Source organism: Salvelinus alpinus, chromosome 5 (assembly GCF_045679555.1).
Source record: "Salvelinus alpinus chromosome 5, SLU_Salpinus.1, whole genome shotgun sequence".
Classification (NCBI taxonomy): domain Eukaryota; kingdom Metazoa; phylum Chordata; class Actinopteri; order Salmoniformes; family Salmonidae; genus Salvelinus; species Salvelinus alpinus.
This window is the reverse complement of record NC_092090.1, coordinates 70363166-70389646: the sequence shown is the minus strand read 5'-3', so window position 1 is coordinate 70389646 and position 26481 is coordinate 70363166. Positions and strand designations below refer to the sequence as shown.

General features: G+C 40.7%; 2 protein-coding genes across 4 annotated transcripts; one reads left to right on the top strand and one right to left on the bottom strand.

Annotated features, from left to right (window-relative positions):
- Positions 1-9214: 9214 nt before the first annotated feature.
- Positions 9215-15631, bottom strand: LOC139576652 (alpha-ketoglutarate dehydrogenase component 4-like). 3 transcript variants are annotated; one of them, XM_071402974.1, is made up of 6 exons: positions 15506-15631; positions 15197-15316; positions 14814-14906; positions 13375-13438; positions 9689-9867; positions 9215-9404 (listed from the first exon to the last, which is right to left on the bottom strand). In XM_071402974.1, exons 3-6 carry the CDS (start codon positions 14862-14864, stop codon positions 9387-9389), a joined length of 312 nt encoding a protein of 103 aa, XP_071259075.1. In that variant the 5' UTR covers positions 14865-14906; positions 15197-15316; positions 15506-15631; the 3' UTR covers positions 9215-9386. The 3 variants fall into 3 exon arrangements, with proteins under 3 accessions (XP_071259075.1, XP_071259073.1, XP_071259074.1); XM_071402972.1 differs by lacking the exon at positions 15506-15631 and having other exon boundaries at positions 14760-14906; positions 15197-15497; XM_071402973.1 differs by lacking the exon at positions 15506-15631 and having other exon boundaries at positions 15197-15475.
- Positions 15289-18441, top strand: LOC139575324 (centromere protein H-like). The gene is made up of 4 exons (XM_071400259.1): positions 15289-15293; positions 17372-17421; positions 17629-17759; positions 18079-18441. The coding sequence occupies exons 1-4, from the start codon at positions 15289-15291 to the stop codon at positions 18175-18177; spliced, it is 285 nt and encodes a 94-aa protein (XP_071256360.1). The 3' UTR covers positions 18178-18441.
- The last annotated feature ends 8040 nt before the right edge of the window (positions 18442-26481 follow it).

The window sequence follows — 26481 nt, the reverse complement described above, 5'->3', positions numbered from 1 at the left end:
TATTGCAATCTGACTGTATGAATGAGACCGGGTTTACGCATCACTTTATGCATGGAAAATGCGTGACTGAGGTCACTTGGGTTCACTGAACTAATTTACCGGGCTGGACTCATTTTAGGCCTTTTCTTGAGGAACTAAAGATCATTGTGTCGTAACATTGTGTGTGTGATCATTTATTTTGGTAATATAACCAACTACTTTTACTTATTGTAATTATTGTACTTTTTACTCCATACATTTACCTTGACACCCAAAAGTGCTCGTTACATTTTGAACGCTTAGTAACACAGGTAAATGGTTAAATCCACTCACTTATCAACAGAACATCCCTGGTCATCCCTACTACCTCTGATCTGGTGGACTCACTAAACTAACAGGCTTAGTTTGTAAATAATATTGGAGTGTGACCCTGGCTATCCGTAAATTTAAAAAATCTGGTGCCATCTGGTTTGCTTAAGTATAAATCATTTCAAATTTCTTAAGTATTTTTTTAGCAGTTACATTTACTTTTGATACTTAAGTATATTTTAAACCAAATACTTTTAGACTTTAACTCAAGTAGTATTTTACTGGGGGTCTTTCACTTTTTTACTTTCTATTAAGGTACATTTTACGTAAGTATGAAAATTGGGTACTTTATCCACCACTGCTTTTACAGGAGTCCTTTGTATTGGTACAGACTTGACAGGCCGGACGGACTCATTCCCAGACAAACAAAAAGGAGAATCAATATTTTTTCTGGTAGGTACAACCTACCTGGCACCCCTATCAAAAAATAACTTCAGGTCAAAACCGTTACATAGAAAATGGCACCCCAGATGGGACTTCGCAACATAGAGAAATAACCAAAGCAAATCTTTTGTGTGGAATTTAAACAATGGATTCAACTCAAGAAAATGTGCTCATCCATATCCTACCTGTCAATGGGAATACACAGGTTCATTCTGAAAATGGAGTTGACAATGCAAATAATAATGTGAATACTGAGGATGTGAATGGAGATAATGGAGTTGATTTGGGCCAGAGCCCTGGGAATCTGAATGCTCAGTCTGGACCACAGGCCACAGGAGGTCTAACCACTGACTCTCTTATTGAGATGGACCTGTGTAGAAGTTCTGAGCTAGCCCTCCCCCTGACACCCAACCTTCCTCCAGAGTCTGGTTTATCTCCAGAGGTTGTAGTCTTACAACTTCAAGGTGACATACTTGAAATTCGTCTGACTCAACATCTCCAAACTCTAATCCACCATCAATTCAATCACCTGAGTGAAGTGCAACAACAGAGTGCAATGGAATTTAGAGACTCACTGAGCACTCTAACCCACATGTTGACAATGCTTGGTGAGAGTGGAAGAAGGGAAGTTACTGCTGCCATGGACAGGCAGTTTGACTACCAACGAAACCAACTCACTGCCACCCTCGAGTGGCACCTGCAACATCACCATGCTGAGGTACACAAGGATGTTAATTCAGTATTTTATCCTCCTTGTGAACCCTGTACACCACTTGCAGACAGAGCTCTATAAATGTGGTAAAATGTTGGATGACGTGTCTGTTGACATGGCCTCCATTAGGCATAACTCCTTGCAGAGCTTCTCTGATGTCCACTTCTGTTCAGACCACTGAGGGCCAAGCTAGGCACCTCAGAACAGCCAAGTGTGGCAGTCTTCTCTGCCATTGCTCTGGTACAGATAACCCCTGGTAATCCTTCTGATTATCACCTTTTACAGGCTGTGAGAAGAGCTTAGCTGGAACAGCCAGAGGAGTTAAGGCAGTTGGAACAGCTGCAGAATAACTCTGAAGTACAGTACCAGTCAAAAGTTTGGACACCTACTCATTCAAGAGTTTTTCTTTATTTTTACTATTTTCTACATTGTAGAATAATAGTGAAGCTATCAAAATGATGAAATAACACATATGGAATAATTTAGTAACCAAAAAAATGTTACGCAAATCAAAATATATTTTAGATTCTTCAAAGTAGCCACCCTTTGCCTTGATGACTGCTTTGTACACTCTTGGCATTCTCTCAACCAGCTTCAGCGGGAATGCTGTTTCAACAGTCTTGAAGGAATTCCCACATATGCTGAGCATTTGTTGGCTGTGTCATGACCGTCCTGTGAGGATCCAATTAGGTCAGATCAGCTTTGCAATAAATAACTTCAACCAGATCCCCTCTCACCGCAGAGAGGGGTTAACATCTCACGCCCTGTTGTAAATCAAGGACAGAACATTCAGCATCTTCCTCTCCAAATTCACCAGAAGAATGTGCCTTTGTTCCAGACTTTTCCCACCGAAACTCTAACACGTTCTAAAGCTAATACCGGAACAATATTTTTTAACGTGGGAAATGGGCAGAGGTGACCTAAAAGAGCACTAATGTTGTTATTTTGTGATGTCATTAAAAATGTTATAAAGGAAATACTGTAACTTAAAGTATACATACCACATGTACAAAGTTTCCATCCTCTGCGTTGTGCATTCTATATGTGATTTTAGAAACTACAAGAGGAAATTGTTTCTATAACTGTGCACAGTAAGTGGTCACTGCCCCCTTGAGTGAGGTCAGAGAGCGTGTCAGCGTGACAGAACCGCCCCTTTTGAACGAACTGTATAAAATGATGGGTTAAGAATTAACATATTAGACCAAAGAGATGTAGAGCCACAGCTCTCGTTCAAAGTGGTTAGAACTCTGAATTTTCAACATGAGGTAGAGACGATAAAGTCACCTCCCGGACAATCACTGGTACGGCTGATTAGCTGTCCCAAGTAAAGTACCTAGAAAAGTGAACTTAAGTGGAACCATTACGCTACTCTCATCACCCCACTGGGAACCAATGACACGGCTGGCTAGCCTAACTTCAAAGAAGCATCTTCCAGAGCGACGAAGGAGAATAAACTTGTAGTTCTGTTCAGGACTACACGACAAGTCACCGGATACCGGGCGACTGTAGAGGAGAACAACAGATGTTTATGTATGTTTATCCTGTGTTACTGTTTTACTTAGCTAGTAAATCAATAATTAAACCAATTTGTGTAGTACTGAATCATAAGTAAAGCCCAGGTTTTTGCAGATGCAAGGTTGTTACGACTGTTCAGAATGATGCGAGGTTATGATTAATAAGTTGACTGTTTATAGATGTGATAGGCAGACACCTTTTGGAGTTTAATTTGGAAGATGGTAACTCTAACTTTTTAAAGAACCTCTCTTGTGGTACCCCAAATCCTAATGAGTTAATTGTTACATGATTAATTTAATCAGGTAAAAATTAAACATAGTTAATTAGATCAATAACAGTCTTCAGATTTAATGTTAAAAGGAAAGTCACGACAGCTGCTTTTCCTTCTCTGCGGTCCAACTCACTTTGCAGTCCAATCATCCAAAACTATCTCAATTGGGTTGAGATCGGTTGATTGTGGAGGCCAGGTCATCTAAGGCAGCACTCCATCACTCTCCTTCTTGGTCAAATAGCCCTTACACAGCCTGGAGGTGTGTTGGGTCATTGTCTTTTTGAAAAACAAATTATAGTCCCACTAAGCACAAACCAGATGGGATGGCGTATCGCAGCAGAATGCTGTGCATTCTGTGTGCCTTGAATTCTAAATAAATTACAGACAGTGTCACCAGCAAAGCACCCCCACACCTCCTCCATGGTGCGAACCACACATGCGGAGATCATCCTTTCACCTACTCTGCGTCTCAAAGACACGGCGGTTGGAAACAGAAATCTTAAATTTGGACTCATCAGACCAGAAGACAAATTTCCACCAGTCTAATGTCCATTGCTCGTGTTTCTTGGCCCAGTCAAGTCTCTGCTTCTTACTGGTGTCCTTTAGTAGTGGTTTCTTTGCAGCAATTCAACCATGTAGGCCTGATTCTCCTCTGAACAGTTGATGTTGAGATATGTCTGTTACTTGAACTCAGTGAAGCATTTATTCGGGCTGCAATTTCTGAGGCTGGTAACTCTAATGAACTTATCCTCTGCAGAGGTAACTTTGGGTCTTCCATTCCTTTGGCGGTCCTCACGAGAGCCCGTTTCATCATAGTGCTTGATGGTTTTTGTGACTGCACTTGAAGAAACTTTCTTGAAATCTTCCAAGATAGACTGACCTTCATGTCTTAAAGTAATGATGGACTGTCGTTTCTCTTTGCTTATTTGCACTGTTCTTGCCATAATATGGACTTGGTCTTTTACCAAATAGGAATATCTTCTGTATACCACCCCTACCTTCGGTAAGCTGTCAGAGCAGATCGGTAAGCTGTCAGAGCAGCTTCATTTGCACACACTGTATACAGATTTTTTCTATTGTGTTATTGACTGTATGTTTGTGTAACTCTGTGTTGTTTTTATCACACTGCTTTGCTTTATCTTGGCCAGTTCGCAGTTGTAAATGAGAACTTGTTCTCAACTGGCCTACCTGGTTAAATAAAGGTGAAATAAAAAAATATATAAAAAATACCTTGTCACAACACAACTGATTGGCTAAAACGCATTAAGGAAAGAAATTCCACAAATTAACAATGCACACCTGTTAAATTAAATGCATTCCAGTTGATTACCTCATGAAGCTGGTTGAGAGAATGCCAAGAGAGTGCAAAGCTGTCAAGGCAAAGGGTTTCTACTTTGAAGAATCTCAAATATAAAATATATTTTGATTAGTTTAACACTTTTTTGGTTACTACATGATTCCATATGTCATTTCATAGTTTTAAGTCTTCTATTATTCTACAATGTAGAAAATAGTAAAAATAAATAAAACCCTGTGTAGGTGTCCAAACTTTTGACTGGTACTGTATTAATATGTAGAATTGCAGGAAATGAGGAAATCACATTTTCCATCTAGGGGTTGTGCGAGGGGGCAATTCAATTTACATAGCAAATCTCACTCCAAGCTTTCTTCAAAAGTTGGCAGCCCTGCTATCTGAGTGCCAGTTATGATTATTTGTACACTACCGTGCAAAAGTTTGGGGTCACTTAGAAATGTAATTTTTTTTTTAAGAAAAGCATTTTTTTTGTCCATTAAAATAACATAAAATGTATCAAAAATACAGTGTAGACATTGTTAATGTTGTAATTGACTATTGTAGCTGGAAATGGCTGATTTTTTTTAAATATCCACATAGGTGTACAGAGGCCCATTATCAGCAAACCATCACCCGTGTTCCAATGGCACGTTAGCTAATCCAAGTTTATCCTTTTAAAAGGCTAATTGATCATCAGAAAAGCCTTTTGCAATTATGTTAGCACACACAGCTGAAAACTGTTGTTCTGATTAAAGAAGCAATAAAACTGGCCTTCTTCAGACTAGTTGAGTATCTGTAGCATCAGCATTTGTGGGTTTGATTACAGGCTCAAAATGGCCAGAAATGAATAACTTTCTTCTGAAACACGTCAGTCTATTCTTGTTCGGAGAAATGAAGGCTATTCCATGCGAAAAATTGCCAAGAAACTGAAGAGCTCATGCAACGCTGTGTACTACTCCCTTCATAGAACAGCGCAAACTGGCTCTAACCAGAATAGAAAGAGGAGTGGGAGGCCCCAGAGCACAACCGAGCAAAAGGACAAGTACATTAGAGTGTCTAGTTTGAGAAACAGACGCCTCACAAGTCCTCAACTGGCAGCTTCATTAAATAGTACTCACAAAACACCAGTCTCAACGTCAACAGTGAAGAGGTGACTCCAGGATGCTGGCCTTCTAGGCAGAGTTGCAAAGAAAAAGTCATATCTCAGTCTGGCCAATAAAAATAAAAGATTAAGATGGGCAAAATAACACAGACACTGGACAAAGGAAGATTGGAAAAAAGTGTTATGGGCAGACTAATCTAAGTTTGAAGTGTTCGGATCACAAAGAAGAACATTAGTGAAACGCCCCAAAAAATTAAAAGATGCTGAAGTAGTGGTGGAGGCAATGTGATGGTCTGGGGGTGCTTTGGTGATGGTATATCTCAGCCATATCTCAGACTGGCCAATAAAAATAAAAGATTAAGATGGGCAAAAGAACACAGGCGCTGGACAGAGGAACTCTAAGTAAGTATAAGTGACCCCAAACTTTTGAATGGTAGTGTATATGCGCATTTTTGTGGAACAGTTTAATTTCAGTTTTTGTTTCTCAAAATCAATGTCACGTGGTTAATCATAAAATCTGAATTAAAATTATAAATCTAAAAGTTTAAATTCAACTAATGCGAGAGCACCAGCCTTTAACTTCCATCATCAACTAAGTAAAATACATAGGCCTAAAGCCAACTAATAAAAATGTATGTTCTTTCAATCACAATCTCTCTACTTCACCTGTCTGCCTCCCTTTCTATCTGTCTTGACTTGAGCTGTCGCTAGTGAAGTATGACATTGTATCAACTAGCCTATTCCGGGCCCTCAATTTCCTGTGCCAGTGAGCTCGGGACAGATGGCAGTTTTTTTAATGACGTTTCCACTGGATATATGGAATCATCAGATCATGATAAACAGACTTCGTTGACTTACTGTGTGAGGTGAAGAAAAAATTACTGAGAAGCTCAGCTTATTAGTGGTGGACGTGGTGAGTTAAATCAATCAGAATCTCCAAATGGGCACTTTCCTACATTTGTGTGCAGCAGGCTAACTTTATCAGGACAAAGAACCCAGACACAAGCACATTGCTCACATGGAGCACTCCAAACAAAAGACAATGAAACAAATTACAAAACTCGTAAATGATGGTTATGAAATAAACCAAAAATTGTTTCTCACAAGTGTAGTAGGTTGTGAACTCTGCAAACAGTCATTTAGCAGACACTCTTATCCAGAGCGACTTACAGTTAGTGCATTCATCTTAAGATCACTAGGTGGGAAAACCACATATCACAGGCATAGAAAGGCATTTTCGTCAATGTAGCTGTCAGAGCTAGAAGATGGGCAGGGACTCTGCTGTCCTAGCTTCAGAGGGAAGCTGGTTACACAATTGGGGTGCCAGGACAGAGCCCAGTCCAAGCTTTTATGAGTCGGAGCTGCCCTTCCGTTGGGGTGGGAGGGCCAAGAGACCTGAGGTGGCAGAATGGAGTGCTCGAGTCAGGGTGTAGGGTTTGAGCATTACATGAAGGTAGGGAGGGGCTGTTCCGTAGGTAACCACCATGGTCTTGTAGTGGATGCGAGCTTCAACTGGAAGCCAGTGGAGTGTGCAGAGGAGCAGGGTGACATGAGAGAACTTGGGAAGGTTGAAAACCAGGCGGGTTGCAGCGTTCTGGATAAGTTGCAGGGGTTTGATGGCACAAGGGGGAGCCCAGCCAACAGTGAGTTGCAGTAGTCCAGACGGGAGAGGACAAGTGCCTGGATTAGGACCTGCGGCGCTTCCTGTGTGAGGTAGGATCGTACTCTACGGATGTTGTAGAGCATGAACCTGCAGGAGCGAGTCACTGCTTTGATATTTGCAGAGAACAACAGGGTGTTGTCCAGGGTCACGTCAAGGTTCTTTGCACTCTGGGAGGGCAATAATGCGGAGTTGTCAACCGTGATGGAGGTCTTTGAGCGGGCTGGCCTTCCCTGGGAGGAAGAGCAGCTCCATCTTGTCGAGGTTGAGCTTGAGGTGATGGGCCGACATCCAAGCTGACATATCTGCCAGACACGCAGAGATGCGTTTCGCCACCTGGGTGTCAGAAGGGGGAAGGAGAAAAGTAGTTCTGTGTCATCCGTATAGCAATGATAGGAGAGACAATGTGAGAATATGACGGAGCCGTGTGACTTGTGTATAGAGAGAAGAATAGAGGGCCTAGAACCGAGCACTAGGGGAACCAATAGTGAGAGTACGTGGTGCAGACAGATCCTCTACACGTCACCTGGTAGGAGCGGCCTGCCAGGTAGGATGCAATCCAAGTGTGCATAGCTTGAGACACTCAGCCCTGAGAGGGTGGAGAGGAGTATCTGGTGGTTCACGGTGTCAAAGGCAGCAGATAGGTTTAGGAGGATGAGAACAGAGGGGAGATAGTCAGCTTTGGCAGTGCGGAGAGCCTCCGCGACACAGAGAAGAGCAGTCTCGATTGAGTGACCCGTCTTGAAACTTGACTGGTTAGGGTCAAGAAATTCGTTCTGATAACGAGAAAGTTGATCAGAGATCAGAAAATAAACTGTATGTAATGGGGAATTTATCAAAATAATGACATCTTTACACATATTGACGCTTTTCACTGACAGCCGGAACTCAGCTAGTTCTATAGCCGCGCGCGCTGCCCAAATTGCATAGGCATTTTTTTATTTAAGAAGCTAATGATCCTCTGTGGCTAAGTCATGCTCCCTGGTGAAGTATTTTGAATGTTTTATTTAGCAGTAATTACATAATTTTGGCAAAACATCCATTTACTTTGGACAGTGCACTGTGCACCTGCCAACTTTCCTTTCCAATTCACAAGTAGCTGAAACCAGAGATCTGTATATATTGACAAGATGCTCGTGTCTCCACCCGAACAATGTGAGTCTTTGTCCCAAAGTCGGGAATGGAAGCAACAAACTTATCTCCATATTATCCCGATTGAAACGCACTGGGCTTATTCTGGACAGATTTTGGCGTGTAAGTCCTTCCGCTTCACCACCCCTGCTGAAACTAGCGAGCGAAACGGGCCCCTCTGTCTCACTATATGTAGTGCATGTATCTGATGCTGTATGTTTAAAAATAGTATGACATGCCATAATCTTTGTCAAGACATCAGACATGGTCTACACATACTGAGAGGCACCGTTTCACTCACGCAGATGTTTCATCTGACATTGATGCGTCTTACAGTCAAATAAATGATCATTATTTTGGACGGGCAAGGATGTACGGTAGGGTGGGCCAGGCCCCCCCATAATGCCAACCCTGACTGAAGGGGCAAGGAGAGAAAAGAGCCCTTGATTTTCTTCATTCTTGGGGTGAAATTCAGTCTGGTCCTTGTTTGGATGTGGTATCATAAAAATGCAGAGCAAAATGCACAACTAAGAAAGCAGCTTTGGATATGGACAACAATAGTGTTGAGATGGGAAAACTTACTGGTCAATTTATAAACTAATGTACAGTGGATCATGCCAACATTCACATCAACCTTCAAGGATTTAATTAAGTGAAGGTGTAAAATAATGAGCACTGAATGAGATGGGTGCTGAACAAATAAATGGTGATATAATTGAGATTTACTGTAATGGCTTTTCTTCTAAGACAAACAATTAAATAAAAAATGTCCCTTGAAATAAATATCTACACAATCACATCTTTAAAAATATACTTTATTTGTACAGTTTCAGTTATTATAGTATCTTTATTCTGCATGACGTCTGAGGTGTGGCAGCAGGTCCTCTTGTTAGGGAACAAAATTAGGCAAAAACACAAACTTATTTCCACAGGTAAGGACTTTGGTTGCATTCACAGAGTCACTTAACATCACTCTGGTCCACCACGCTGGAAAAGATAAGAAACCAGAAGAGTTGGTGGTTAGTGAGATCTTCCCTGTATTGCAAGACTCGGGTAACAACAGTTAATGCACTTTGAGTACTCAGAATGCCTTCTCTAAAACTATGGGGTAAATCGAAAGCAGAGATCTAATTAAAGTACAGGCCCAACCCATGTATGTAACCGCATGTCACAAAAATACCACCACTTTCAGTATTTGTATGAACACTTTTTATTTATTTATTAAAAAATACAACAATTACAGCACTTCAGTGGCCCAGCTAGGCACTCACTTGAATATAGTCCATCTCGTCTGTTTCCAATGCCCTCCTGCGGTATCTCTGGGGGAGTTCCTTCACTGTGGCCACACTGTCTGGGGTTCCAGAGAGTAGAGTGACAGGTCCGGGGGGTCTCGATAACAGCGGCGGTGAACTAGGAGAGCCGACTGCTAATGTTTTAAGAGTCTCTTGGACTGAAACAGAGGAAATGGTTGTTGTTTTAAAACATTAGCCGAATAGGTAGCTTAAAATCAGTGATGTTATTGTTTTAGACATCCAGTGTTTACCCTACAATTATTTCCAGCAGTCGCAAATTTAGTAGGGGGGGAGCACAGTTTGAGGCCGCCCTCTTTGCCAGAGACAAAATTCTACTGTTTTAAAGCTAATTTCCTGCAATTCTACACATTTGTCATGGACCTGAAATAAAAATAGCAGTTTCATATCAAATTTCCTGCAATTATACACATCTTGCCATGGCTTATTCTATCGGAGTGACTCAAAATCAATGGGGGCCCCATGCCATACTATATTTGGAATTTTAGATTCTTCTCAACTGTCTCATTTTTATTTGGGTGATTGTTAGTTCTCAGGGATTATCTTATTTTAAAATATATTACTCCATTATCCTTTCTGAATACTTTATCTGATTTTAGTCATTTAAGTTTACACTGAACGTTTTACCATCCAGTGCACCGCTGCTAAATGCATATAGGTGAAACACTGGACATCCTTTGTGTTTTATGTTCTTTTATTCATTACTCATAGCACTATTTTATAATGAAATTGGAAAGGACTAAAACAACCTCTTACTAAAATACACTGGGGTTGACAAAAAAAAAAAAAAAAGGGAAAATCAAGTCAGTTTCCATCTTTGATTTGAAAAGTGCCTGAAAACAATACCCAGGTTTTCCAACAACAAAATGTCAAACTGATAGAGGAAAACTGTTTATAACTTCTCTAGGATAGGGGGCAGCATTTTCACATTTGGATGAAAAGCACACCCAAATTCAACTGCCAGCTACTCATCCCCAGAAGATAAGATATGCATATTGTTAGTAGATTTGGATAGAAAACACTCTGAAGTTTCTAAAACCGTTTGAATCATGTCTGAGAATAACAGAACTTATTTAGCAGGCAAAACCCCGAGGACAAACCATTCAGAAATTTTTTTGTTTGTTTTTTTGTTGTTTGTTTTTTAGGCCACTCTTTTCAATGGATTTTCATTGGGAATACAGATTTCTAATTGACCTTCTTGCAGTTCCTACCGCTTCCACTGGATGTCAATAGTCTTTAGAAATTAGTTGAGGGTTTTTCCTTTGTGTAATGAAGTACGGCCATTTTGAATCAGGGTCACTTGAAGTGTCCTGTTAGATAGAGGCGCGTGACCAGAAAGCATGCTCAGATTGTTTTAAATCCTGTATTGAACACAGATCATCCCGTCTAAAATGTTATCGATTATTTACGTTAAATACCTAAAGTTATATTACAAAAGTAGTTTGAAATGTTTTGGCAAAGTTTACAGGTAACTTTTGAGATATTTTGTAGTCATGTTTCACGAGTTGGAACCAGTGTTTTTCTGGATCAAACACGCCAAATAAATTGACATTTTGGATATATATCGACGGAATTAATTGAACAAAAGGACCATTTGTGATGTTTATGGGACATATTGGAGTGCCAACAACAGAAGCTCGTCAAAGGTAAGGCATTAATTATATTTTTATTTCTGCGTTTTGTGTCGCGCCTGCAGGGTTGAAATATGCTTATCTCTCTTTGTTTACATTGGTGCTAACTCAGATAATAGCATCGTTTGCTTTCGCCAAAAAGCCTATTTGAATTCTGACATGTTGGCTGGATTCACAACCAGTGTATCTTTAATTTGGTATCTTTCATGTGTGATTTAATGAAAGTTTGATTTTTATAGTATTTTATTTGAATTTGGCGCACTGCATTTTCTCTGGCTTTTGGCCAAGTGCGACAGTAGCGTCCCGCCTAAACTCAGATTTTTGGATAGAAATATGAACTTTACCGAACAAAACATACATGTATTGTGTAACAAAGTCCTATGAGTGTCATCTGATGAAGATCAAAGGTTAGTGATTAATTTTAACTCTATTTCTGCTTTTTGTTACTCCTTTCTTTGGCTGGAAAAATGGCTGTGTTTTTCTGTGGCTATGTACTGAGCTAACATATTCGCAAGGTGTGCTTTCGCCGTAAATCCTTTTTGAAATCAGACACTTTGGCTGGATTAAGGAGAAGTTTATCTTTAAAATGGTGTATAATACTTGTATGTTTGAGGAATTTTAATTATGAGATTTCTGTTGTTTTGAATTTGCGCCCTGCAATTTCACTGGCTGTTGGTTAGGTGGGACGCTAACACATATCCCAGAGAAGTTAGTTAAGGCAGAGAGCTACAGAGAAATAATTACATTGTTTGACGCAGTTTCTACTGTCTATCGAGGTAAAGTTGATACAACCAATCAATATTCAACCAACACGTTGACAGGCTACATTTTGACTAACAACGCACAATTGCATGCAGTAGCTGCATCCCTTAACTTCTCTGGGGTAGGGGGCAGCATTCGGAATTTTGGATGAAATGCATGCCCAAATTAAACTGCCTGCTTCTCGGGCCCAGAAGATATGATATGCATATAACTGGTAGATTTGGATAGAAAACACTAACACACTCTTCCAAAACTGTTAAAATAGTGTCTGTGAGTATAACAGAACTGATTTGGCAGGCGAAAACCTGAGAAAAATCTGGTTTTTGGGGGGGTTTTGTAGTTTTCTATTCAATGCCATTACAGTATCCATTGACTTAGGACTCAAATTGCAGTTTCTATACCTTCCACTAGATGTCAACAGTCTTTAGAAATTGTTTCAGGCTTGTATTCTGAAAAATGAGGAAGTAAGAGCAGTCTGAATGAGTGGACCCTAAAGTGTCACAGAGCTTTTTCATGCGCACGACCGAGAGAGTGCCTCTCTTGTTTACCTTTTATATTGACGACGTTATTGTCCGGTTGAAATAATAACGATTATTTAGGCTAAAAAGAACCTGAGGGTTGAATATAAACATCGTTTGACATGTTTCTATGAACTTTACGGATACAATTTGGATTTTTTTGTCTTCCTGTTTTCACTGAGTTTGAGCCTGTGGATTACTGAAGAAAATGTGAACAAAACAGAGGTTTTTGGATATAAAGAGACTTTATTGAACAAAAGGAACATTTATTGAGTAAATGAATGTCTGCTGAGTGCAACCATATGAAGATCATCAAAGGTAAGGGATTAATTTTATCTCTATTTCTGACTTGTGTAACTGTTCTACTTGGCTGGTTACTGTTTGTAATGATTTGTCTAGTGGGCTATGTTCTCAAATAATCGTAAGGTATGCTTCGCCGTAAAGCATTTTTAAAAATCTGACACCGTGGTTGGATTCACAAGAAGTTAATCTTTAAACCTATGTAAAATATGTTTTGTTTTCAGAATTTTTATAATGAGTATTTCTGTATTTGAATTTGGCGCCCAGCAGTTTCACTGGCTGTTGAAGAGGTGGGACGTTAACGTCTCACGTACCCAAGAGAGGTTAACAGACAAAGGGTGGAATGTCCTCTTCAATAGGGTTAGCACTACCCATGGATGAAAAAAAATAACAATAGGTAGTGAGTGCAACATCACACTGGCAAGTTGTTACTCACCATTCAGCCTGGGGACCCCCTCTCTGCTGGGAAACTTCATTAGCGGAGCATGAGGTTTCACAGCCTGAACGGTAGTCGAATGAAAACAGACAAGTTACTCAATCACTTCAAGACTTCTCTTTTGCAGCCAGACAATCCTATATTGTTTAATGCTATGAATTGAAAGCAATACCATATAGTAGTAGGCGAACAAAATGTTTATCATTGCCTTGAATAAACTGCCAGATAAGTTAGGTAGCTAGAGTAGACACTGACAGGGAGAACTACTGATCAGCGAACTTGCTATTTCTACCCTTAGTTCAACGACTAACGTAAACTCACCCCATTCCGTACAAATGTGCGTAACAGCGACATTCAAACGAGGCAACAAAGAAAACTAATGGGACTGTAGCGACTGTGTTGACTTCAAAATCAGGGGTGTGAACTAGGTTTCTATTCAAGCGTTGATCGACATGGTAATGGCTCTATAGTATTGGAGAAAAGTTGAAAAAACTGACCCTCTGTTACATCTTGACGTGTCATGTCGTAACGTACAGCACGCATAAAGCAACTATTTCTGTCTTACAATCTCTCTCCACAAGGTGTAGCACTTCTCTCATTGTTTAAAAACAAGAAATGGACAGTGAAGGGGGTAAGGGGGGATACCTAGTAATTTTTTCCATCATCATTGCATGCGATCATCATTCTCAAAGCCGCTGTTTACTTCTAAGATCACTTTACCACCGCCCTAAAAACCCGATTCAAATTTGACACAAACCTTAAAATAGGTATGTAATGACACATTATATAAACTCTTTATAGTGTTTTATTTACATTTTAGAGGCGATAAGGTGATAAGTTCGAGGGAAAAAAGCAATTTTCCCACACCACATCTGTCCTTCTCACGCATTAGTTTCGCTTCCCCACCCGCCATTTTTAAAAAGACCCGACGGGGCTCATTGCCTGCTTGAATTATGCAGAAACGGGCAGTGTTTAGGTCATGTAATTGATTTTGTTGAAAAGGGGAGAAATTGTGCTTTACAATGGTATTGACATTACAGTTGATCTGGAAGTATTACGTTTTTGGGGCGCTAAAATAAGGGCAATTGTACGTCCAAGGCGGTGTACGAGTTTACGTTAACCGTGTGTGACTGTATGGCAGTTAACATGGCATTACTTAGTTTGAACTGAGTAAGTCAACTTTTACGTTCATCTACATGATAGTTAGTAGCTAGCTACGTGCTCAATCTTTGGAATTGCATGCAGACCAACAAGGGCATTAGCATGGGTAGCTAGCTCGTTAGTTTGGGGATGCACAGCAAAAACAAAGCGAAAACAAATGTCTTTGATTTCTGACCTTGGAAATCGTAACTTGCATTGACTATTGAACTTTTAAAAGTACTCACTTGAGTTACAAGTGTTGTTGCAGAGCGATAAATATCCAAGTTTGACAAGCGTACCTGTACCACCCGTCCAACTGCAGCCATTTTGCTACTGACTTTGCCACCCATGTCCTCGCGGGTCTTCTTCCGGGTGAAAACAATCCTCAGTTCCTAAAAGTACCAGAAGAGGGAGTTGTCATGTGAAAACGGAAAATGACTAAGTCCGCTGTATATAAACCATAGGTTTAGAACAACGGTATGTGATAGGAGACATTCTACTGCATGGATGCTAATGTGAGCTATCAAAAAGCTAACGGGTCATCGGTGGATAACACCATCCCATTCAGAGTAAAATACACAATAAAACATATCTTAGACATGTATACGAATTCCAAACCCAGCCAGATCAGATCTAATGTCTTAAAAAGTTAATTAATTGTCTGTAAAATAGCATTTCTTACCTTTGGCTTGATGCTGTCAGCTGAAAGTAGGTTATATTATTCGAAAACAAAATAAACGTTCAGGTCAGTTTCCCAGGCCATACTGTCAAACCATGACGTTTGTTTGCACCGAGTTGATTTCTAAGAATAGCACAAGAAAACCGTTCTTAATTAATCAGACAAAATGCTGGTAGCAGACAAATTCCATCAACCAATTTGAGCTATTCAGTGCCCATTGAAAATGAACCTTGTTTTACATGTTAAAATAAGCACTATAGACAATGGTGAACCAAATGTCAATGACAAACGCAGCTAGCATAGGCATATAACCTTCTCTTTCAGTCAGCCTAGAGATTGTTGAAGGGGGCGGGGGTTTGCTGAACAATTATCTGGTCACGTGATTAGTGGTAACTTCCTTGCGGGACATTCAAAGGTCGCGCCAAGAGCCTATCATACAGCCTAACATGGATATAGCTGATACATTTTACCTCTATGAGTATTTCTCCTATCCGGATAAAAGAACATGTCAAATCAATGTTTGAGATGAACGTGAATCTCCAAGCAGGTAAATTACATTAACTTTATTACTGAATTGGGTATGCTATGTGACTGTAAAATAGGGTTAGGTAAATTACATTAACTTTATTACTGAATTGGGTATGCTATGTGACTGTAAAATAGGGTTAGGTAAATTACATTAACTTTATTACTGAATTGGGTATGCTATGTGACTGTAAAATAGGGTTAGGTAAATTACATTAACTTTATTACTGAATTGGGTATGCTATGTGACTGTAAAATAGGGTTAGGTAAATTACATTAACTTTATTACTGAATTGGGTATGCTATGTGACTGTAAAATAGGGTTAGGTAAATTACATTAACTTTATTACTGAATTGGGTATGCTATGTGACTGTAAAATAGGGTTAATATAATTCAATGCCAAATTTTCTGTAACAGGAAAATGCAAAAGATATTCTTGCAGTGCACCTGATGCTGAGAGACTTGAGTGTCTTTAGTTGGCAATGTCATCTCATGTTGGCCTATTCATAACCAACATTTTATATTTTCTCAACTGAGATTTGGAAAAAGTGGATTTATTTGTCTCTTGATAATCCACAAACCGGATTATGCTAGTACTTTGGAGGAAGCAAAAATCACAAATTTAATAAGACATTGGCCGTACACAGGTAACTATAACATTTCCTTGAATTACTAGTACAATAGTTATGACAGGCATTTGTTGCTTGCAAACCCTTTTATGTAGAAGCCTGCAGCATTTTCAATTGGACAGTTTATAAATTGTTGTATTTGTCAGGATGCATGTGTGGCATGCCATCTGAGAAACTGTGATCCAAAGGCTGAGTAAGTCCTTCAGGAGCTGATTCTAACAACCTGTGTGTCCCAAATGGCATCTTAATCTCTATATATCCTTCAAACTCAACTCTGGACCTCGAAGCCAGTTCCACTGCTTTTTAAAAATTGTTCCACTCTAATCAGGGACTGATTTAGACCTGGGACACCAGGTGTGCAATTAATTATCAGGTTGAACAGAAAACCAGCAGGCTCCGGACCTCGTAGGGTAATAAGAGTTGAATACGCCTGCCCTATATAGTCCACTACTGTTGACCACAACACTGGACTATATAGGGTGCCATTTGACACAACCCCTGTCTTATTGGACAGCTCCTCCTAAACTGGCTTTGAGAAGGAAAACAAATATTACCCATTGATCTACTTTGTGATAGATTTCTATGTGTTTGCATTGTTTGTAAAAATGTCAGTCACACAAACCAGAAATGGTTATCAGTTGTTTACCTACTGATGTTGTAATTACACTGCACCTGCCAATGTAAAAACATGTAAATGCATGTTTTAAGCACAACTTAACTAGAGTGGGGCCTGTATTTTTTTCCAGAGCAATGAGGGAACTGACCAATCGTAGCCTAGACTTTTGTTCAAAGATAGACACTTCAGCAGGTGGGTGCATCTGTTATCAATATGGTTGGACAATGGACATTTTCACCAATCTGATTGTGACTAACTAACAGCTTTATAAATTATAACAGAATGTTTATTGCTTTCATCATAAAAATGATGCAGTCATTGGCTTGGTTCTGCTGCTGTATTGTGTTACCAACTGTTGTGGATTTATGGGAATGTTATTTCTGAGCTCTTGTTTGCTTTGTCAACAGGAATCATGAGCTTCAGGACCAAATCACAGACCTACAAAAGCAGAGGCTAGGTATTTCATCATCCACACTATGGATGCTTTACCATGGAGGATATATAGGAATTCACAAAATGTTATTGAAGATATGAACAATCACCTTTTTAGTTCATGTTTTCATACTTTGCCTTGTAGTTCAGGTGGTGCAGAGAACTGAATAATAAAAAGGAAACTCCTTCAAACATATTTAAATCGTTTGCATTTTATTTTTCTCCTCTGCAGATTTAAAGCGTCTCACTCATGAGATTGACGAGTTGAAGAGGGAGCCTCTCCGAGGCGGAGAAGTGCAGAAAGGCCAGTCTCACCTAGAGAAATACCAGAAGATGGCCACCATCACACAGAATGTCCTGCGGGTAAATGGGCCTTTTTATATCTTTAAGAATGTATTTTTATTCTTAAGATGTATCCCAATAATCTCTTTTTTCTGAAGTGTGCACTCGTTCACTTCTACTCACAAGTCTAAAAGCATTGGATTGGTGGAGTCATGGGCTAGTGGGAATTTCCACCATATTTCTTATACCAGTCGTTTCCTTTCAAACCAGTAAAGGGAAGTGAACTACTGCACACTTCGGGAGGAAGCGGATATCATTGGGGCACAGTCTTAGTGCGAAGAGAATGATAGCATATTACCTGTTTTTGTTTGTCAAAATCATGTTGCGATATTTTCTCCAGGGGATCATCATTGCCAGTAAAGTGAACTGGCGAGATGATGACCCCAAACTGAGAGACATCGCCATGAAGTTGGAGGACATTCCCATCTCTGAAGAATGAGCAGTCAGCATGGAAGGGAAAAGTAACTAACATTGTTTAAGCATAATGTACAGTTATCAGAAGCTGTAGTGAGAGAGAATGAACAAAGTGTTGATATCACAGTAATGTAAAATATTAACTGATGTTAAGAGCACTTAGTAAAATACATAACACTGCATCAGATGGACATGTTTTTGTAATAAGCGGTTGTACAAAAAACATTTGTACTGCATTTTGTATTGACCTTAACTTTAGTTTTTATGAATAAATCTGCTAATCACCGGTTTGAAGTGTAATAAGTTATTCTATTGAAATGATGGAAAATAAATTATGCATGATGAAACCACAGGAGTATGGCTCTGCCATTATGTGCGGTACAAATCAATCGGCCACGGTCTCTACCGTTCTAATTACTGCAGAAGTAAAAACATTTCCTGCAGACTTGACGTCAAGTCATGATATATTTCCAAGTGTTGGAAATATTATTGCGACTCAATTGTGTAATTTTGTCTTTCTTTGCATGTGTCTCACAGCCGATTCAAAGAATGACAAGTTAGAGCAGAAAAGAGAACCAAGTAGTCAAAAATCCAAGGCTTGTTTAGCAGCTAACTAGCATTAATGTATAAGAGCCAGCCTGTGCCAGTTGTTTTTTTAGCTAGCTATACTGAACAAAAATATAAACGCAACAATTTCAAAGATTTTACTGAGTTACAGTTCATATAAGGAAATCAGTCAATTGAAATAAATTCATTAGACCCTAATTTATGGATTTCACATGACTGGGAATACAGATACCTTTAAACAAATGGGCCACACAATGTGTCTCAGGATCTCGTCACGGTATTTCTGTGCATTCAAATTGCCATTGATAAAATGCAATTGTGATGGTTGTCCATAGTTTATGCCTGCCCGTACCATAACTCCACCAACACCATGGGGCACTCTTTTCACAACGGTGACATCAGCAAAACGCTCGCCCACATAACGCCATACACGTCTTCGGTTGTGAGGCCGGTTGGACGTACTGCCAAATTCTCTAAAATGACGTTAGAGGCGGCTCATTGTAGTTAAATTAACATTAAATTCTCAGGCAACAGCTCCGGTGAACATTCCTGCTATCAGCATGGCAATTGCACGCTCCCTCAACTTGAGACATCTGTGGCATTGTGTTGTGACAACTGCACATTTTAGAAAGGCCTTATTGTCTTTAATCAGCTTTTTGATATGCCACACCTGGATTATTTTAGCAAATGAGAAATGTTCACAAATTTATGAGAAAGCTTTTTGTGTGTATGGAAAATTTCTGGGATATTTTGTCAGTTTATGAAACATGGGGCCAACACTTCACATGTTGCGTTTCTATTTTTGTAAAGTGTAGATAGATATCCTGCTATCTAGCCAGTGTACATCAAAACACCCCCACGTATAAACAAACTCACTTCCTTCACAATAGCTCTGCTCCGCAAAACGCAAAAGTATGAAAGCCCTGAAGTCTGCCGAAACTGCATAGCAGTAAATGCTGTACGGCCACTTCAAATGCAGTCTTTTAGAGGAAATAATCTGCGTTTCGGTTCGATGAGATACGATTCGACGCACTAATATTTTTTACTTAAACACATTTTCCATTCTAAATTAAAATCTGCTGCTATTGGAGCTCACGAGTTGGGCCTCTGAGCTGGATCTGTCTTTGTGTGTGGAAATGGTGTACAGTGCCTTTGGAAAATATTCAGACCCTTTAATTTTTCAACATTTGTTAGGTTACAGCCTTACTCTAAAATGTATTTTTTTTTAAACCCCCCCCCTCGTCAATCTACACACATTACCGCACAATGACAAAGCAAAAACAGGTTTTTAGATTTGCTAATTTATAAAAAATAAAATCACATTTACTTAAGTATTCAGACCCTTTACTCAGTACTTTGTTGAAGCACCTTTGGCAGTGATTACAACCTCAAGTCTTCTTGGGTATGACGCTACAAGCTTGGCACACCTGTATTTGGGGAGTTTATCCCATTCTTCCCTGCAGATCCTCAAGCTCTGTCAGGTTGGATGGGGATTGTCGCTGCACAGCTATTTTCAGGTCTCTCCAGAGATGTTCGATCGGGTTCAAGTCCGGGCTCGGATTGGGACACACAAGGACATTCAGAGACTTGTCCTGAAGCCACTCCTGTGTTGTCTTGGCTGTGTGTTCAGGGTCCTTGTCCTGTTGGAAGGCGAACCTTCACCCCAGTCTGAGGTCCTGAGCAGGTTTTCATCAAGGATCTCTCTGTACTTTGCTGCATTCATCTTTGCCTCAATTCTGACTTGTCTCCCAGTCCCTGCCACTGAAAAACATCCCCACAGCATGATGCTGCGACCACCATGCTTCACCGTAGTGATGGTGCCAGGTTTCCTCCAGACGTGACGCTTGGCATTCAGGCTAAATAGTTCAATCTTGGTTTCATCAGACCAAAGAATCTTGTTTCTCATGGTCTGCGAGTCTTTAGGTGCCCTTTGGCAAACTCCAAGCGGGCTGTCATGTGCCTTCTACTGAGGAGTGGCTTCCGTCTGGCAACTCTGCCATAAAGGCCTGATTGGTGGAGTGCTGCAGAGATGGGTGTCCTTCTGGAAGGTTATCCCATCTCCACAGAGGAACTCTGGAGCTCTGTCAGAGTGACCATCGGGTTCTTGGTAACCTCCCTGACCAAGGCCCTTCTCCCCCGATTGCTCAGTTTGGCCGGGCGGCCAGCTCTAGGAAGAGTCTTGGTGGTTCGAAACTTATTCCATTTAAGAATGATGGAGGCCACTGTTCTTGGGGACCTTCAATGCTGCAGATATGTTTTGGTACCCTTCACCAGATCTGTGCCTTCGACACAATCCTGTCTCGGAGCTCTACGGACAATTCCTTCAACCCCATGGCTTGGTTTTTGCGCTGACATGCACTGACAACTGTGGGACCTTATAAAGACTTGTGTGTGGCTTTCCAAATCATGTCCAATCAATTTAATTTACCACAGGTGGACTCCAATCACATTGATCAACGGAAACAGGATGCACCTGAGCTCAATTTCGAGTCTCAGACCAAGGGTCTGAATAGTTATATAAATAAGGTGTTTATTTTTAAATGAACAAAAATGTCTAAACCTGTTTTTGCTTTGTCATTATGGGGTATTGTGTGTAGATTGCTGAGGATATTTTTTTATTTCATCCATTTTAAAATAAGGCTGTAACTAACAATGTGGGAAAAGTCAAGGGGTCTGAATACTTCCAAAGGCACTGTATAGACACACCCTATCTGTTTTAATCAAATCAACTATATATGCGTCGAGCTTGCCTTAAACTCACTTTTTTATTAAATAAGACAAATGACTCGAGGAAGCCAGAGATCAAGATAACCTGTCCTGACCATCTTCCTCAGGCTCCTACCGGCTTTCGCAGATTCTGCCATTAATCTCCTAAAGTTGGTGTTAATAGGCTACACAAAGACAGAACATTTTCTGCCAAATTATCTTACAATTTCTACCGATCTGCATGCCAGTTATGGTTTTCATATGCACATTTTCGTAGAACAGTTTAATTTCATTTGTCTTTCTCTCAAAATCATTGTCATGTGGTAAATTAAAATTCTATCCAAATCTAAATGAAAAGGATACAAACCTAAAAAGTAACTTCTATTGCCATTGCCAACTATGTAAAAATAGCCTATAAAGCCAACAAATAAAAACATTTCAGCCTGCAGGTAGAAAATATCCTGATAAAAATAAATATCCTATAAAAAAGTATAAATAAATAATAAATAACTATTAACTTGGGTCCAGCCTGAAGCTCCTTACATTGTATAAAATATTCTGGGCCCTCAGTTTCCTGCGCCAGTGAGCTCGGGACAGACACAGCTGTAGGCTATTTGCACAAGGGATAAGAAGTAATCAGGTAGGCCTATTTTAAGATGTTTCAACTGGATCAGAGCATGACATTTTTCCCTTTCACGTTGAGTTGTTATCGAAAAGGAGAGTGCTGTAAAGAGTTTTCAAATACACTGCTCAAAAAAATAAAGGGAACACTAAAATAACACATCCTAGATCTGAATGAATGAAATATTCTTATTAAATACTTTTTTCTTTACATAGTTGAATGTGCTGACAACAAAATCACACAAAAATTATCAATGGAAATCAAATTTATCAACCTATGGAGGTCTGGGTTTGGAGTCACACTCAAAATTAAAGTGGAAAACCACACTACAGGCTGATCCAACTTTGATGTAATGTCCTTAAAACAAGTCAAAATGAGGCTCAGTAGTGTGTGTGGCCTCCACGTGCCTGTATGACCTCCCTACAACACCTGGGCATGCTCCTGATGAGGTGGCAGATGGTCTCCTGAGGGATCTCCTCCCAGACCTGGACTAAAGCATCCGCCAACTCCTGGACAGTCTGTGGCGTTGGTGGATGGAGCGAGACATGATGTCCCAGATGTGCTCAATTGGATTCAGGTCTGGGGAACGGGCGGGCCAGTCCATAGCATCAATGCCTTCCTCTTGCAGGAACTGCTGACACACTCCAGCAACATGAGGTCTAACATTGTCTTGCATTAGGAGGAACCCAGGGCCAACCGCACCAGCATATGGTCTCACAAGGGGTCTGAGGATCTCATCTCGGTACCTAATGGCAGTCAGGCTACCTCTGGCGAGCCCATGGAGGGCTGTGCGGCCCCCCAAAGAAATGCCACCCCACACCATGACTGACCCACCGCCAAACCGGTCATGCTGGAGGATGTTGCAGGCAGCAGAACGTTCTCCACGGCGTCTCCAGACTGTCACATGTGCTCAGTGTGAACCTGCTTTCATCTGTGAAGAGCACAGGGCGCCAGTTGCGAATTTGCCAATCTTGGTGTTCTCTGGCAAATGCCAAACGTCCTGCACGGTGTTGGGCTGTAAGCACAACCCCCACCTGTGGACGTCGGGCCCTCATACCACCCTCATGGAGTCTGTTTCTGACCGTTTGAGCAGACACATGCACATTTGTGGCCTGCTGGAGGTCATTTTGCAGGGCTCTGGCAGTGCTCCTCCTGCTCCTCCTTGCACAAAGGCGGAGGTAGCGGTCCTGCTGCTGGGTTGTTGCCCTCCTATGGCCTCCTCCACGTCTCCTGATGTACTGGCCTGTCTCCTGGTAGCGCCTCCATGCTCTGGACACTACGCTGACAGACACAGCAAACCTTCTTGCCACAGCTCGCATTGATGTGCCATCCTGGATGAGCTGCACTACCTGAGCCACTTGTGTGGGTTGTAGACTCCGTCTCATGCTACCACTAGAGTGAAAGCACCGCCAGCATTCAAAAGTGACCAAAACATCAGCCAGGAAGCATAGGAACTGAGAAGTGGTCTGTGGTCACCACCTGCAGAACCACTCCTTTATTGGGGGTGTTTTGCTAATTGCCTATAATTTCCACCTGTTGTCTATTCCATTTGCACAACAGCATGTGAAATTTATTGTCAATCAGTGTTGCTTCCTAAGTGGACAGTTTGATTTCACAGAAGTGTGATTGACTTGGAGTTACATTGTGTTGTTTAAGTGTTCCCTTTATTTTTTTGAGCAGTGTACATTGAGGAATTAGTCACTCAATGGATGTCAAAACATACTCTGTTTGCTTGCTGTTTGTGGTGAAGAAAACATTACTTTGAGAAGCTCCACAGCTCATTAGTGTTGGTGAGTTAAGCCAATCAGAAATACTAGCAGATCCCCAAATGGGCACATTATTATGCCTACATTTGCGAGCAGGCCAGGTAGCCTATAAGACTACTTCTATGCGTAATCAGGTGCACGTCCTTACTCAACAATGACAGGAGCTCTCCAAACAAAAGACAATGACTAAACTGCCAAAACTCAAATGGAATGAAATAAACCAAAACTTGTTTCTCACAAGTGTAGCATAGGTTGTGTGCTCTGCAAACAATGTGTCCATTCCGACAATGAGAACCGTGGAATAATATATTGAATGCATTGACAGACATTACCGTAACCAAACAAACATTGTAGATTAGAAATTATAGGAATTAACGGTAAAAGTCCTACTGGTGATATAAAGTATGTAATGTGGAATTGATAGACACTAACAATCAAACGCAAACAATTCACACAATCAAGTTATGAAACAATGAATGTGCAACAAGTTGGCAGGAGGGAGCGCATTCTGGAGAGATGTGCATTATGCAGCCACACTCCCCTTTTTGGACGGTGCCTTTTTGGACGGTGACCTCTGCAATGAATTAGTTCACTGAGATGGGCGCGAATAAGAAAGGTGTCTCGTGTGCCATAAAAAAATATATATATTTGCTACTGCTCGACTAAAAACAAATCTCGGTCGACCAACAGCCTATCAACCAAACAATCGACCAGTTGAATAATTGGGGTCAGCCCTACTTTCATCTTCCCCTTGTCTGAAGGTTGTGGCCTGCGAGTTGGACGGTAGACTGGCTGCTGAGCTCCAGAAGTGAGTACCAAAACAAGTGACTACCAAAACAAAGGGTATTCTAATCAGAGTTGGTCATATCCTGGCGGCATCAAATTGTAATGTGACAAGCTATAACATTAACGCCGAAGATGATGGTTCTTTCCAGGTTCACTGCAGTTGAGCAGCTGTTGGAGAAGAACTACAGGATTCACTGTTCAGTACACAATGTGGTAAACACACACACCTCATGACAATATTCACTGATGTTTCTGCAGTCTGTATATTTTCACATTCTGGATGTGGTTAGGTAATTATAACTATCAAAGTGAGTCATTACATTGGTTCATGTTTCTGAAACAGGAAATCCTAGCAGACTTCAGCAGAACCAAGAAGATTGAGTGTTCTGCAGGATATATTGTTTAGTCAGGAGCATAGAGAGACGACTTCATGGTGTAACTGGAGCTGGACTATTCTACTTATGTATGCGTTATGTTACGTTAACTAGTGATTCTTCAAGTCATAACCTTCATGTCTTCTGTCCACAGACTTCACGCATTCAACTCTGCTAGGATCCACTTTTCCTAAGCAGACGGTACTGCTGAGGACTTGGTGCAGGAAAGCAATATTGTGGAAACCTATCCAGTTTTTAAACCTCCAGTGCTCTTTAAGGAATGGCAACTGGAAGCTGTTATGGATTGTTGAGACACATCCAAGTCATGTGACTGATGGATGATGACTACACTCATTGGCTAGATCAATGCAGCAAGACACCACACTGGCTTACCCCCCTGGACTACCTTGGTTATGCCTTTTCTATGAAAATGAGCTTGTGATCAGTGAAATGTACATATTTATTAAGTGGTTACGTGTATAGCTACCCAAACGCTACGCCACACCCGCGGTCGTTAAGTTTCTTCTTCGTAATGAGTCTGAGTACCTCCACAACAATTTCAAACACATTCTAGCGATTCTGATTGGATCTAGAAAGCGGTGGGTTGGGCCAGAGCACACATGGGTAAAGAAGCGTTTAGAAAATTAGTCATTGGCTTTGATACTCTGATTGGTTAGAGATGAAATCGCTGATTACTTTTTGTATAACACCCCTCATTTTGATGTTACCACAAACGACTTCAACGATGGCAGTCTGACTGAAGTATGTAGCGAACATATAGCAGCGTAATAATTCTGTTGGAGTCGTCAGGCAAGTGTACAGCTAACGCTCATACATAAAATAGATGCACTACAATGTAGTTGGTCATCCCTAAGTATCAGCTGAACCTGACAAGTGCTTGGTTGTAAAGACAGGTTGAAAAAAATACTTCAAGATGTCTGACTTTCAGGGTTGTTGAAGAGCCTTGAGATAAGAGTTTTTGAAACAGTGTTGGTGTATTTCAAGAAGATTAGCAATTCATGACTTCTTTACCACCACAAAACAATACATTCTGACTTCCTGTATATCTCTATCTTAAAGATGTAGCTACAACTTTACCCAGTTGATAGGTTATGTAAAATATACATAATGACAATATTCAAACTGGGCCATTGCTGCGCTGTAGGATCCCCCTGGTGTCTTCCTGTGCAGACTGTCCACACGATGAAGCTGAAGTCTGCCTCTAGATGGTGCTGCTGGTGTCACTGACTACTACTGCTGAGTGACAGGGCCAGAGTCACCACAGTCTCCCTGCCTGACAACTTTTGCTGTCTCTCTGGGCCCTACAAACACAGAACGAACATCACACTGCTTACTACGCAGACAAATGTAAAGCCTATCATTATCAACCATTGTCAGAGCCTTTACTACCTACGTATGAAGACTGAAAAACGTAAACATTTTCATCATACACACAGGGCTAGTCAGCCCTGTCATACCCAGCCTACATTCTTTGTCGTATTTTGACC

What these genes read in the sequence shown, in the direction of transcription:
- LOC139575324 (XM_071400259.1), top strand. An exon ending in CCTACAAAAGCAGAGGCTAG is followed by an intron (nt 17,422 to 17,628) that starts GTATTTCATCAT and finishes TCTCCTCTGCAG; the next exon opens with ATTTAAAGCGTCTCACTCAT. An exon ending in TCACACAGAATGTCCTGCGG is followed by an intron (nt 17,760 to 18,078) that starts GTAAATGGGCCT and finishes TATTTTCTCCAG; the next exon opens with GGGATCATCATTGCCAGTAA.
- LOC139576652 (XM_071402972.1), bottom strand. Translation starts at nt 14,864, where the DNA reads ATGGGTGGCAAAGTCAGTAGCAAAATGGCTGCAGTTGGACGGGTGGTA. An exon ending in CAACAACACTTGTAACTCAA is followed by an intron (nt 13,439 to 14,759) that starts GTGAGTACTTTT and finishes ACTACCGTTCAG; the next exon opens with GCTGTGAAACCTCATGCTCC. An exon ending in GGGGGTCCCCAGGCTGAATG is followed by an intron (nt 9,868 to 13,374) that starts GTGAGTAACAAC and finishes CCTCTGTTTCAG; the next exon opens with TCCAAGAGACTCTTAAAACA.